The 14,087-nt window shown below is 35.6% G+C and overlaps 1 protein-coding gene across 1 annotated transcript in view; it reads left to right on the forward strand.

The window, feature by feature from the left end:
* The window catches only part of PPP2CB (protein phosphatase 2 catalytic subunit beta), a 28,574-nt gene extending 15,028 nt beyond the window's left edge, over window positions 1–13,546 (forward strand). The window contains exons 2-7 of the mRNA XM_019750507.2: window positions 4,350–4,559; window positions 6,239–6,412; window positions 9,214–9,303; window positions 9,415–9,576; window positions 11,813–11,931; window positions 12,842–13,546. Coding sequence (XP_019606066.1) covers window positions 4,350–4,559; window positions 6,239–6,412; window positions 9,214–9,303; window positions 9,415–9,576; window positions 11,813–11,931; window positions 12,842–12,914 — 828 coding nt within the window. The 3' untranslated portion in view covers window positions 12,915–13,546. The remainder of the gene's footprint in view (window positions 1–4,349; window positions 4,560–6,238; window positions 6,413–9,213; window positions 9,304–9,414; window positions 9,577–11,812; window positions 11,932–12,841) is intronic.
* The last annotated feature ends 541 nt before the right edge of the window (window positions 13,547–14,087 follow it).

The following is a 14,087-nucleotide window of genomic DNA, read 5'->3' on the forward strand; positions in this document are numbered from 1 at the left end:
TGAATAAAATAAGGACGGTTCCTCTCTTCTCAGTTACTGTGACTTTTTTACAGTAATTAAATCAGTCTGTTATTTACACGGGTAGGAGACCAATGAGAATAGAAGTTGAGGTAAAGATTAAAGTGCTAACACTTTATTTGGGGAGTACAAGCCCAAGCATGTATGGTGAAGGAAAAAAATAAGGTGAGAGAAGCTGTGAAGCAATGCAGTGGGATACGTTACCTTGGGAGGTGGGACTTTTGCCACATCCAGAGAAGTTCCAAGGAAAAAATCATTCCTCAGAGAAGTCCATGGAAGGAAGAACAGTGTGGCAATTTATTTCCCTGCTCCCTCCTTTCTCCCTCTTCCCACTACTTGAGATTCATTCCATAGGGAGATGACTCACACATATTTCCAGATTGTTCTATCCAGCCTTCAGCACCTGCTCGAGAAGCCAGATCCCACATCCCACCATGTGGCATTTCATCCATGTCTGCAACTGGAGGGCAGCTAGGCATGGTTAGAGCGAGGGCTAAGCACGTCCACAACTTCAGCTTAGACTCCAACTAGCTCAGGAGCTGGGCAAGGGGACCATCAATGATGACAGCAGAGCAGTTCAAGAGACAGGCGGCTCCTTCAGAAAAAGAATGTTAAGGGGAATCAGAGAGGGTATGCAAGTTGTGTCCTCTTCTAGGAAATAAAAAAACAGACATGGGTCTTGACAAAAGCTTGGCAGAGAAAACATTATAAAAGTGAGGAAAGGATGGCACTATATAATAATGCTGGGCCAGTTGGCTAACCATTAGGAATAATAAAGTGAATCCCTACATTATACTATATTTAAAAATTCCAGCTCTGGGGGGCTGGCCGGGTGGCTCAGGCATTTAGAGCTCCATGCTCCTAACTCTGAAGGTTGCCGGTTCGATTCCCACATGGACCAGTGGGCTCTCAACCACAAGGTTGCTGGTTCAACTCCTCAAATCCTGCAAGGGATGGTGGGCAGTGCCCCCTGCAACTAAGATTGAACACAGCGTCTTGAGCTGAGCTGCTGCTGAGTTCCCAGATGGCTCAGTTGGTCGGAGAGCATCCTCTCAACCACAAGGTTGCCGGTTCGACTCCCGCAAGGGATGGTGGGCTGTGCCCCCTGCAACTAGAAACGGCAACTGGACCTGGAGCTGAGCTGCGCCCTCCACAACTAAGACTGAAAGGACAACAACTTGAAGCTGAACGGCACCCTCCACAACTAAGACTGAAAGGACAACAACTTGACTTGGAAAAAAGGCCTGGAAGTACACACTGTTCCCCAATAAAGTCCTGTTCCCCATCGCCAATTTAAAAAAAAAAAAATTCCAGCTCTGGATTAAAGCATTGTTTAATGTGAAAGCAAAAACTTCTGGGATAAAAATATAGGAGTGCTTTTTTGACCTCTTATGTAGGAAACAGTTTCTAAAACAAGACCCAAATCTCACAGACCATAAATGGGGAAGAGTGATAAATTTGGCTCTTAAAGTTTAGAAACAACAGCAAAGAAAACTTTAGTAATACTATGAACAAAAATGGGAACACCAGCCCCAGATTGTGAGAAGATACTTAAAATGCATAAAGCCAATAAAAGGTAAATATTTATAATACTAAAAAAAAGCTGGTACAAATCACTAGGGAAAATATAAACAACCAAATAGAAAAATTAGGCTAATTTTGTGAGTTGGTATTTTACAAAAAAAAGAAAAATCCAATGACCAATAAACATGAAAAGCTGCTTTTTAAAAAGTATCAGAAGTGCAAATTAAAAGATACTATTTCACACCTGCTAATTGGCAAGAATATTAAAGTCTGTTGACAAAGATGCAGAGAAATAGGAACTTATATTACGTGTAGAGAAACTCAAAGTCCATGTTTTTAATGCTCTTTAGATTCTGAAATCCCTAGAGGGGCAGAGAAATGTCCCTAAAATTCCACTCCCACCAGTTTTAACTCTGTACTGGATCCTACTTTAAGTTTCAAATGACTTGTTGCCCAATGTCATTTTTGCTACTGTCACCCTCACTGTGGGTGGTTTCCTACTCTTAGTTTGTATGTCTATATCAGGCCCAGTTCTTAACTTTTTGTCCTTCCTGGTTGTCTGTTAGTAATCTCTCATAGACCTGGAAATGAGATACATAGCTTATCAGAATTTTGTAAATAAGAGTTCCAGATAAGGTCTCATAGACTCTTCTGGTAGATTGATGGGAAGGGACATACACTTTTATCATATTTGTGTTATTACAAATATGATAGAGGCCTTTTTATTTTCTTTCTGATTCTGGGATCTCTTTCCTATTAGTCAAAGTTGCTAAATAAATGAGGTAAAATGAACTTTAATTTAGTGTGTATATTTATTCTGCCATTGTTTATATATAAACTGTATGTATAAACTTTAGGGCCTTCTAATGATGTATACTAACTTGCCTCATTAAATGTAAAGTAGTTGGAATAAAGCAGTTGAAGGTTGGCTTATGAATTGGTGTAAGAATGTCTCTTTATAAAATAATTTAAATAATTAGTGACTTTTTCTTTATTGACCTATTTTAACCAGTAAATAAGATTATTCTTTTTTAAAAAAAAAAAGCTCTATTGAAATATAATTCCTCTACCATACAAGTCACCCATTTAGAGTGTACAGTTCAGTGGTTTTTAATACATTCACAGATACAGATCAGTCACAATTTTAGAGCATTTTCACTACCTCCAGAAGAAGCCGTACACTCCTCCCCCAGCCCTAGGCACCACTAATCTACTTTCTGTCTCTGTAGATTTGCCTGTTACGGACATTTAGTGTAAATGGTCATACAATATGCAACAATTTGTGACTTAATACAGTAGTTTCCCTTCATCCAGTGTCAGCTACCCGATATCAACCACGGTGTGAAAATATTAAATGGAAAATTCTAGAACTAAACAATTCATAAGTTTTATATTGTACTCCATTCTGAATAGCATGATGAAATCTCTCACCGTCCTGCTGTGTCTGTCCCGGGATGTGACTGATACTTTTGTCCAGTGTCTCCATGCTGTACACCCTCCCCGCCCATTGGTCACTTAGTGGCCTGTCTCACCAGATCGACTGTTGCAGTATCACAGTGCTTGTGTGCAGGTCACCCTTATTTTCATAAGAGCCCCAAAGTGCAAGAATCAGACATTCGGACATGCCGGAGAGAAGCCATAGAGTGCTTCCTTTAAGTGAAAAAGTACAAGTTCTCAACTTCATAAGGAAAGAAAAAATGGCATGTGTTGAGATCTCAAAAATCCTACAGTAAGAATGAATCTTCTATCCATGAAATTGTGAAGAAGGAAATAGGAAGCCATGCTAGTTTTGTTGTCGTACCTCAAACTGCAAAAGTTAGGCCACAGTGCGTGGTAAGTGCCAAGTTAAAATGGAAAAGACATTAAATTTGTGGGTGAAAGACATGAACAGAAAGTGTGTTCTGATTCATGGCAAAGTGTTGTGCCAGAAAGCATTGAGACTAGACAAAGACTTCAGCAGGGAATCCCCTGAAACGAGTGACCACATTCATATATTATAGCTTTATTGTTATAGTATCTTGTTATAATTCTATTTTATTATTGTTGTTAATTTGTTACCATGCCTAATTTATAAATTAAACTTCATCATAGTTATGTATGTATAGGAAAAAACTGTATATAGGGTTCCATACTATTGTGGTTTTAGGAATCCAGTGGGGGGCTTACAACATATGCCTCAGGATAAAGGGGGACTGCTGTATAATGTTGTCAATGTTTGTAGCATATATCAGTACTTCATTTCTTTTTATTGTTGAATAATATTCCACTGAAGAGATATACTACATTTATCCATTCATCAGTTAATAGATATTTGGGTGGTTTCCACTTTTGGTTATTGTGAATAATGCTGCTGTGAACGTGTGTAAACATAAATTTTCATTTCTCTTAAGTATATATCTAAGAGTAGAATTGTTGGATCATATGGTAATTCTATTTTTAACTTACTGAAGATCTGCCAGACTGTTTTTCACAGTGGCTGCACTACTTCCACAGTGACTTCACCAAAATTCCTACCAACAGTGTGTGAGAGTTCCAATTTCTCCACGTCCTCACAACCACTTGTTATCTGTCTTTTTTATTTAGCTATCCTAGTAAGTGTAAAGTGGTATTTCATTGTGGTTTCAGTTTTATGATTTTATAAAGCACATTTCAGGTCTTGTTTCCCAGATTTTCTTTTTAACACAGGAATGTTAAATTTGTGGTAGAATCAGGTTTCAGGACCCCTTACAAATTATTGAGGACCCACAAGAGAAAAAAAGAATTGTGATAGAATCTTTTTTAAATTGTTGATTTCATTTTTCTAACAGGCTAAGGAAATTTTAACAAAAGAATCAAATGTGCAAGAGGTTCGTTGTCCTGTCACCGTCTGTGGAGATGTGCATGGGCAATTCCATGATCTTATGGAACTCTTTAGAATTGGAGGAAAATCACCAGACACAAACTATCTATTCATGGGCGACTATGTAGACAGAGGTTATTATTCAGTGGAGACTGTGACTCTTCTTGTGGCATTAAAGGTATGATTAATGAAATTCAATTTTTTTTTCAAGCTTTGAACCAACAAAAGGCAAGAATAGCAGTATTGCATATCATCTGTTCTATTTAATGATCCATTCAGTTTATAACCCAATAAAGTAATAGTTGATTTTACATCTTTTAAAAAAGAGTGGAGAATAATACATCAAACCTCTCCTGCCTACTTCTGGTAAATCAGTCTCTTGGGGAATCCATAGCTGAAGTCTTGGAATCATTTTTGACTTAGTAGTCGCTTATCCCTCATATTTAGGCAATTCACAAGTCGCTTAAAAAAAAAAAGTCTTTCAATAAATTAGAAAAAAAAAACAGCCAAGAACAAAAAAAAATTTTTTTAAGTCTTTTAAAAGTTTTACCTTGAAAACTATTACTCCTGTATCTTTCTATTTTTACTGTCCCCACCCAATCCATATCTTTACCACTTTGCACTTTGATTATTGCAATAGCATAGTAACTAATATTTTTGCCTCCAAGATCTGACCCCTCCAAATCTACCTTGCACCTTCCCTATGCTGCCAGATTACATCTCTTTAACACTTTCATCTGTTACTTCCCTGCTCCCAAATTCTTCCGTGATTCCACGTTGCCTGCAGACTTAAGCTCAAATTCCTTGTCTGGCCCTCTACAGTCCAGCCTGAATTTGCCTGCTAGTAGTTGGTAGCCTAAACACTTTGCCTCAAATCAAAGAAGTTCAGTGCTCAGTCTGTCTTCATATATTTCCTTATCCAGTTGTCCCGCAAGATTACTCTGATTTCTTGCCCCTTATGCCAAGACTCAAGCCCTACTTCTTCCATGAAGTCTTAAACCTTTTTAACCTTACTCCTACTCTAAATTACCATGAAACGTAGTCCCACCCCTTATTTGTGTTACATAGTGGTTTATTGCCTTGTATTATTTATTTTACATACCTCTTAAGTGAGATTAGTCCCTAAAGAGCAGGAGTGACCTGTTATACTTGTGTAGACCTCATCTAGCTTTAAGCACTGAGTTTACTGTTGGACATATAATGGATACTTAGTAAATACTATGTATGAATTGAAGTATGTATTTGAGCTTTTGGTTGATTTGGTTTACAGAATCCAATGCTTTTTGTCAATTCTTATCAGACATATTCTTAAATCTATTTTGTTATGGAAAAGAGACTATTAATACGTTTGAAATACTCCCTATTTTTGGCAAGGGCCTGTTTTTGTTGGCAAATACAATCTTCCCATGGGAAGTGAAAATTGAAAAGGGACGGAGAGGTTAGTCTATAGAGGAAGTTTGTCTCAGGTCCAAATCTCTGGTCTTCAGTATCCATTTAGAAGTAGTAAGTAATAGTGTTCTGGGGAGATTTAGAAAACTAGTGATAGTTTGAGGATGTAGACATTTGAGACAATCAGATGCAAGTTTATTATAGTAACATAGGTATCAGCTAATAAGGATTCCCATGAGGGTGATATAAATAGTAATGAAGAAGGATGACTACAAAAAATATTTCAAAGTTTAACAAGTAGGACCTGGTTATGAATGAGAACATTTTTTACTCTGAAAAAGATTTAACATTTAATTTACTAGCAGACAAAAGAGCCATTTAAAGAAATGGGTCAGAGGTTAATGCGCTTAACATGTCAATAGTAAAAATACGGTTTGTACCATGGGTTTCTTCTTGCTTTTCCTCCAGGTGCGTTATCCAGAACGCATTACAATACTGAGAGGAAACCATGAAAGCCGACAAATTACCCAAGTATATGGCTTTTATGATGAATGTCTACGAAAGTATGGAAATGCCAATGTTTGGAAATATTTTACAGATCTATTTGATTATCTTCCACTTACAGCTTTAGTAGATGGACAGGTGTGTATGTGTGTGCTTCCATGGGGGGTGAAGGGTGGCGGTGGGACTGGGATAAAAGGAGGAAAAGATTTTCTAGTAATTTAGGGTCTACACTTATCTGACTTGTGTTTCTTCATCTCCTTGGCCTTTCCTGCCTCTTTCCCTTACACTTAAGATTTCAGAACAGGGAACTGGATACGTTTTGTATAACTTCCACATTTTCTTAGCCATGATTTTGGACTGCAGTATTTAATTTAAAAGGACAATATTTTGCCTAGACATGCTAAAATGAAAGAAAACAATGTGAATTTAAAAGGTGTTAAGTTTTAATTTAGATTTTTTTAATTTAAAAAATATAATCATTAACATAAGAATGGACAAAATTATTTTAGAAGGACAGCCTATCTCTGTTGATGATGAGTCTAGTTTTTTAAATGGTTGCATTAGTAGAGCTTATATTTATTGAATATGCTCAAGTTCAATTATACATATTTGCCCTCGACATCTTACCTTCAGAAATCAAGTGGATAAAAATTAAATAAGTATATAGTGTATTTGAACAGTGGGACAAGCTTAGCTAACAATATAGACAGTGTCTAGCCTTTGATACATTGGTTCCCAACAAACCGAAACCAGATAATTTTTCCACATATTCTTTTCCCTCCCTGCGTCCCTCCCTTCCTTCCTTCCTTCCTCTCTTTTTTTTTTCTTGCGTTTGTTTGTTCATTCTTTCCTACTTTACGCCTTTCCATTTATCCATCCATCTATTTATATATCATGTGTTAAATGACAGTCTCCAGTTCTAAACAGTAGGACAAAACTCAGACTAGAAATTAAATAGAAAAGTTTAAAAGAAAAATCTGCTTGCTTGAAAACTATTACAATCTTCTACTAACACTCAGAAAATAAAAGGTAAGAATCCAAATCATTTCTTAATGATGGTGGTAGTATGGTGTAGACCAAAACTTTTGGATGTAAATAGGGATGAAATACCAGGAAATGCATAGTCGTACATTTGTTTTGTAGAAAAGTAGAAAGGAATGTTTTATAAACATTTAGCTCAATGAATGAAACAGTGAAATAAACTTAAAGGAATCATTAAAGATAAAAGCAGAAATGGATACAAAAAAGACAGTGTTGATCAATATGGCCAAAAGCAATTTTTGAAAAGTCTACCAAAAACAAATACTCGTATAGTCAAAACTGATCTAGGAAAAAAGGGAGATCAGGTCACATAAAACACTATGAATGAGGAATAAGGTATTACTATAAATATGGAGGCACATATCGCAATAACAGGTACAGGATTCTAATAAACTTGACAAGATGAATGAAATTTATCATAGCAAAATATTAATTATTAAATTTTTTTGAAGAAATTGGAAAAGTAACCAGGTCTGGATAGTTTTATAGGCTAATTCTACCAAACCTTTAAGGAACATATTTCTGTGTTCCAGAGCTGAGGAGAAAAGATTGAGAGCTTCAAAACTCTGTACAACTAGTATAACCCCAGAACCAAACTAGACATGGTGGCCAACACAGAAAAATAAAATCAGACCAAAACTATTTGAAAAAAGTCCTGTATCGTTCATTATTTAATACTCAGTTATTAAGGAGTAAAATAAAATAACGTTAATTGAATAAAGAAACTTACGCTAACTATACTTATCAGCAAAACATCAGAAACCTTTCATCAAAATTAGGAAAAATGCCCTCTAAAGCTTGTATTATTTTCTCTGATTCAGAATCACTAGAGGATGGGCTTGAGAATAGATGTTTTACCAAAAACAAAACCACTAACTTACATTATTCAGTTGTGTTTTGAAAGTTCTAGCCAGTGCACTGATAAAAAGAATTAAAAGGGGGGCCGGCCCGGTGGCTCAGGCGGTTAGAGCTCCGTGCTCCTAACTCCAAAGGCTGCCGGTTCGATTCCCACATGGGCCAGTGGGCTCTCAACCACAAGGTTGCCAGTTCAATTCCTCGAGTCCCACAAGGGATGGTGGGCAGCGCCCCCTGCAACTAAAATTAAACACGGGTACCTTAAGCTGAGCTGCCGCTGAGCTCCCAGATGGCTCAGTTGGTTGGAGCGTGTTCTCTCAACCACAAGGTTGCCGGTTCAACTCCCGCAAGGGGTGGTGGGCTGTGCCCCCTGCAACTAGAAATGGCAACTGGACCTGGAGCTGAGCTGCGCCCTCCACAACTAAGATTGAAAGGACAACAACTTGACTTGAAAAAAAAAAAAAGTCCTGAAGTACACACTGTTCCCCAGTAAAGTCCTGTTCCCCTTCCCCAATAAAATCTTAAAAAAAAAAAAATTTAAAAGGTTTAAACATTCAGAAGAAAACAACAAATATTTTTGCAAACATTATATACTCAGAAAAATATAAGAAAACTGAAAAACTATTAGAACCAATAACAGGAATCAGTAGGGTCTTTGTTAAGAGAAAATAATTTTATACATCAGCAGCAACCAATAAAATAATGATGGGTCACAAGGATAGAGATCTCCACCAGAGAAAGGGAAAAAACACTGTATAAAATACTTGGGATTATAAAGATAAAAGACAAAAAATATTTAAATTTTAATGGCTCTCTGATGTGAAAATAAAAGGTGCATTGATGTAGTACTGTTATCTAATCTAAGCACTTTATTCAAATTTTTATTATCTCACTAATGTCCCTTTTCATTGTGTTTTATAAATTCTCCACAGTGAATATTTTTAAACTTTTTTTGAAGAGAGCTATTAGGATTGACATTGTAATTATTATTTACTTTCCATTAACCTTTAGCAATTAATAAATTCATGTCCTTTTATAAACAGATATTCTGTCTCCACGGTGGCCTCTCTCCATCCATAGATACACTGGATCACATAAGAGCCCTGGATCGTTTACAAGAAGTTCCACATGAGGTAAACTGAGTTTTAATTAAAAGAAAAAAATATAACCAGATGGTGGTAAAGCTAAATTAGTGAAATGTGACTGCTAATACTTTTTATCGTGTACTTGGTTTTCTTGGCCAGGGCCCCATGTGCGATCTGTTATGGTCAGATCCAGATGACCGTGGTGGGTGGGGAATTTCACCTCGCGGCGCTGGCTACACATTTGGACAAGACATTTCGGAAACATTTAACCATGCCAATGGTCTCACACTGGTTTCCCGTGCCCACCAACTTGTAATGGAGGTATGTCCTTTTCCTACAGTATCGTGGTCTTTATTTCAGTAAACATGTATGTCTGCAAGAAAGCCTTAATGGCTTTGAATATCAAAAACATTCTCATCATTACCTAAGTGAAAGGAGAAAAAAAAAACTTGGGTGGTTTTAGCAAGTAGGGAACGTACTAATTGGCTAGAGCAAAATTATAACTCACTTTTGAAGTTAATTTAGACTTAGAGAAAAGTTGCAAAAATAGTACCAAAAAACTCCCTTGTAACTATCTTACAGTCAGATTCCTCAAATACAAATATTTTAATATTTGCTTTGTCATTCTTTTCCTCCTTTCCTGTCCTCTTCCCCCACGTTACCTTCTTTTGAACTATTTGAATGTCACTTTTAGACATGATGTTTCTTTATGCCCAAATTTCCATGTGTACTTTGTAAAAATAGGAACTTTTCTCTTACATAACCACAGTATAGTTATCACAGTCAGGAAATTTGCATTGATGTAGTACTATTACCTAATCTAAACACTTTATGCAAATTTTTATTATCTCACTAATGTCCTTTATAGCAAAATTTAATCGAATGTGTGTACGTATAATCTAGTTCAGGATCATGCTGCATCAGTCTCCTCAGATTTTCTTTGTTTTGCATAATCTTGACATTTTGAAGAGTACAAGTAATTTTATTTTGTAGAAATATCCTTCGTTCATGGTTTGACTGATGTTTCTTTATGATTATAGATTCAGGATATGCATTTTTGGCAGGCATACTATGTAATGATGTTGTGTCCTTTTCAGTACATCCTATCAGACTGGGGTCATGAAATTGATCCTACTGCTGGTGGCTTTAACTGGGACCAGTTAAGGGGGTGCCTGCCAGATTGCTCTACTATTATGCTATTTTGTAAATACTAAAGAAATATGAATAGAATATAATCCTTCCAAACTAGTAGAGAATGACTACAAAAAGTTAAGGAAAACTTCACAAACCCAATAGAGACAAGAGGAGAGGTAAAAGCATAATAAGTAAAGAACATAAATTCTTATGAAATAGATAAATCTAATTATATCAGTAATCATAAAAAATGTTAAATGGATGAAAATTTTTACTTCCCTAAAAGACTGAGACCCTCAATTGGATAAATAATCAAAATTCAGCTATTATTTCGGATGTATTTTAAACATAATGACACCACAAACTAGAAGTAGAGGGATAGAAAATGGTATATTAGTATATCATTTAGATAATTATCCAAAATACAGCTAATAATATGAATTAGAATAGGCTCTAAGACAAAAAGTATAATTAGAAATAAAAAGAGGTCATTACTGATGAAAACTAGCCTAGTTCTCTAGAAAGCAATAATTCTAAATTTGTATTTACCTAATAATAGATTCAAAATATAAAGTAAAAATTGACACCATTTACAAGGAAAAAAACTGAGAAATCTACCATCATGATGGGAGAAATTTGAGTACACATCCTAACCTAGATCTCAAGCATTGATTAAGCCAGAACAACACAGTTACTGAGCTCCATGTAATACAACCCTGTGCCCAATAGTTGAGTATTCGGTGCAGGTGCACAGTGTTAAAGATGGATACCGTATAAGGTAACTTAGAAGATTGCATTTCCGCAGAAAATAACTTCTAATTTTTTTTTTTTTTGATTAAAGTTTATTGGGGTGACAATTGTTAGTAAAGTTACATAGGTTTCAAGTGCACAATTCTGTGTGTTCACCACCCAGAATTAGTTCTCCTTCCATCACCATATATTTGATCCCTTTTACCCTCATCTCTCACCCACCGCCCCCCTTACCCTCTGGTAACCATTAAACTATTGTCTGTGTCTATGAGTTTTTGTTTCTTAATTTGTTTGTCTTGTTCCTTTGTTGTTTTCAGTTTTATATACCACATATCAGTGAAATCATACGGTTCTTGACTTTCTATCTGACTTACTTCGCTTAGCATAATAATCTCAAGATCCATCCATGTTGTCACAAATGGCACACTTTCATCTTTCCTTGCGGCAGAAGAGTATTCCATTGTGTATATATACCACATCTTTATTTAATCATCTATCAAAGAGTACTTTGGCTGTTTCCATGTCTTGGCCACCATAAATAAAGCTGCAGTGAACATCAGAGCACATACATCTTTACAGATAATACTTGTAATTTTAAAGTTTAGTTTTTTAAACTTCTCTGTTGAGATTACAATTTCATAGTGAAATACTGATTTTTTTTTTAATGCTGCAGGGGTACAATTGGTGTCATGATCGGAATGTGGTGACCATTTTCAGTGCACCCAATTATTGTTATCGTTGTGGGAACCAGGCTGCTATCATGGAATTAGATGACACTTTAAAATATTCCTTGTAAGTAATTTTAAATTTTAATTGTATATAATCACGTTTAGAAGGAAAATTAAAAATGTAGATTATTAAAATAAGAAGTAGAGGATTTCTGCTTCTGGAATAATGGAGTGAGAGACATAGCAAACCCTCTCCCCAATAAAAACAACTATTTAACTGGATAAAATTATTTTAAACAAGTATTTCAAATTTTTTGAAATTGTCCTAAGTATATACTGCAAATAGAGAAATACTTACTCTAGAAAATCTATTAAATCTCAGTAATAGCCAAAGCCTATGGAATTTGAGCCACAACATACTCCCTCCCCCTAGTCCTTGTATGGAAACTACTCCAGGCACTGTACTCTAGGGGGTGGGGACTTTTCCCCTTCCCCAGCTCCCAGTCTAGGGCTATGGTGTCACCCCCTGGGGGGCAGGTGGCAATATATGTCAGCTACTCCAGCCCTGAGTTACTAGAATAAAAGACAAAAAAAAACATGATCATCCCAGTGACACCAGAAAAAGTGCTGTCAAAATCCAGCACCCTTTCATAATAAAAATACTTAAAACTAGTCAAAGAAGGGAATAGCCTCATCCTGGTAAAGGACATCTACAAAAAACCCTACAGCTAACATCATTAATATTGAAAACTGAACACTTTTCCCCTAAAATCTAGAATAACACAAGTATGTGTACTCTCACCATTTCTATTTAACTAATAATGATAGTGTAAACCTTTTAGGCCGGCACTGAATCGGACGTTTATCTGCTTAAATGTTCACCATAGCTCTGTGGAATAGTTTCATGGAGAACAACTGCAATGACTTGCCCAGGGTCATTTCAGTCATAACATTGATTTGTTTGCTTGCAAGTTCAAATCCTTTAATTATTTGGGTTTTCTTTTTTTGTTTTGTTTTGTTTTTGCCTTGTATAGCCTTCAGTTTGACCCAGCACCTCGTCGTGGAGAGCCTCATGTTACCCGGCGCACCCCAGACTACTTCCTGTAAATTCTTCCCGGGGAAAAACCTGCCTTTGTTTGTGGAAGTATACCTGGGCTCTTTTTAAATATATATATATATATTACACACACACACACACAAAACAACAAAAAGCAACAGTAATCTGTGTGTTTCTGTAACAAAATAGGGTCTGTCTTGGCATTAAACTATATCATGGACCAAAATGTGCCATACTAATGACAAGCATTTAGCACAACTTGAGACTGAAATTTAGTACAACACTATGTTCTAGATCAGTCAGTCTTAACAATTTGCCTGCTGTATTTGTAGTAACCATTTTCCAATGGACTGTTCAAGCAAAAAAGGTAACTAACTCCTTTATCTCCTTTTGCACTTATTTGGAAATTTTAGTTATAGTGTTTAACTGGCATGGATTAACAGAGTTGGAATTTTATTTTTAAGGACAATTCACAAGCTAATTTCCACTTAATCCATTACCCTTTATTTTATTGAAATGTATAATTAACTGAAGAAAAGATTCTTCTTGAGAGTATGTTGTCATCACATTTAAACTAAATTACTGTTTTATGTTGATCTGCATATTTCTGTATATTTGTCATGACAGTGCTTGCAATCTATTTGGTGTACTGAGCAAATAAACTTTGCATTTTAAACAAAAACATTGATTTATTGTGGTACACTTTAAATGAAAATTTTACTGTTATGAAACTTGATATAAAATCTCTTGACTTGTAATAAATAGTTGTGTTGAGGTAATTTAAGTTATTGTTCTTTGTAGAGGGCTTGTGTTCATAAGAAAAAAATTCAAGTAGTACCTGATAACTTCTAGACCATTAAAAAAGGCATTTCTATTTTTAAACGTCATTTCATTAGGTAATTTGTATTTATGTACTCAAGTTTTTAACTGAATTGTATGCTATAAACTGTAGAGCATTATATAGCTGAGAAGAATCTTTTAAAAACAAAAATATGTTATTTTGTCTTTACTTTTCGATCTACAAATCAGAAAAAAATTAATCTCCAAAAGAGGGTTTGGTGATAATAGTACAATTCAAATGTATAATATAAATTCCAAATAGTAGAGGAGAAAATATGGAATCAGTGTGGGGGGGGAGGGTGGAATGGAAGATACAAGAGAAAAAAACTAAAATTTTTAAGTCTTTTTATAGGAAGATGAGATGGCAAAAATAAGTATAAATA

Source organism: Rhinolophus sinicus, linkage group LG04 (genome assembly GCF_036562045.2).
Source record: "Rhinolophus sinicus isolate RSC01 linkage group LG04, ASM3656204v1, whole genome shotgun sequence".
Lineage (NCBI taxonomy): Eukaryota > Metazoa > Chordata > Mammalia > Chiroptera > Rhinolophidae > Rhinolophus > Rhinolophus sinicus.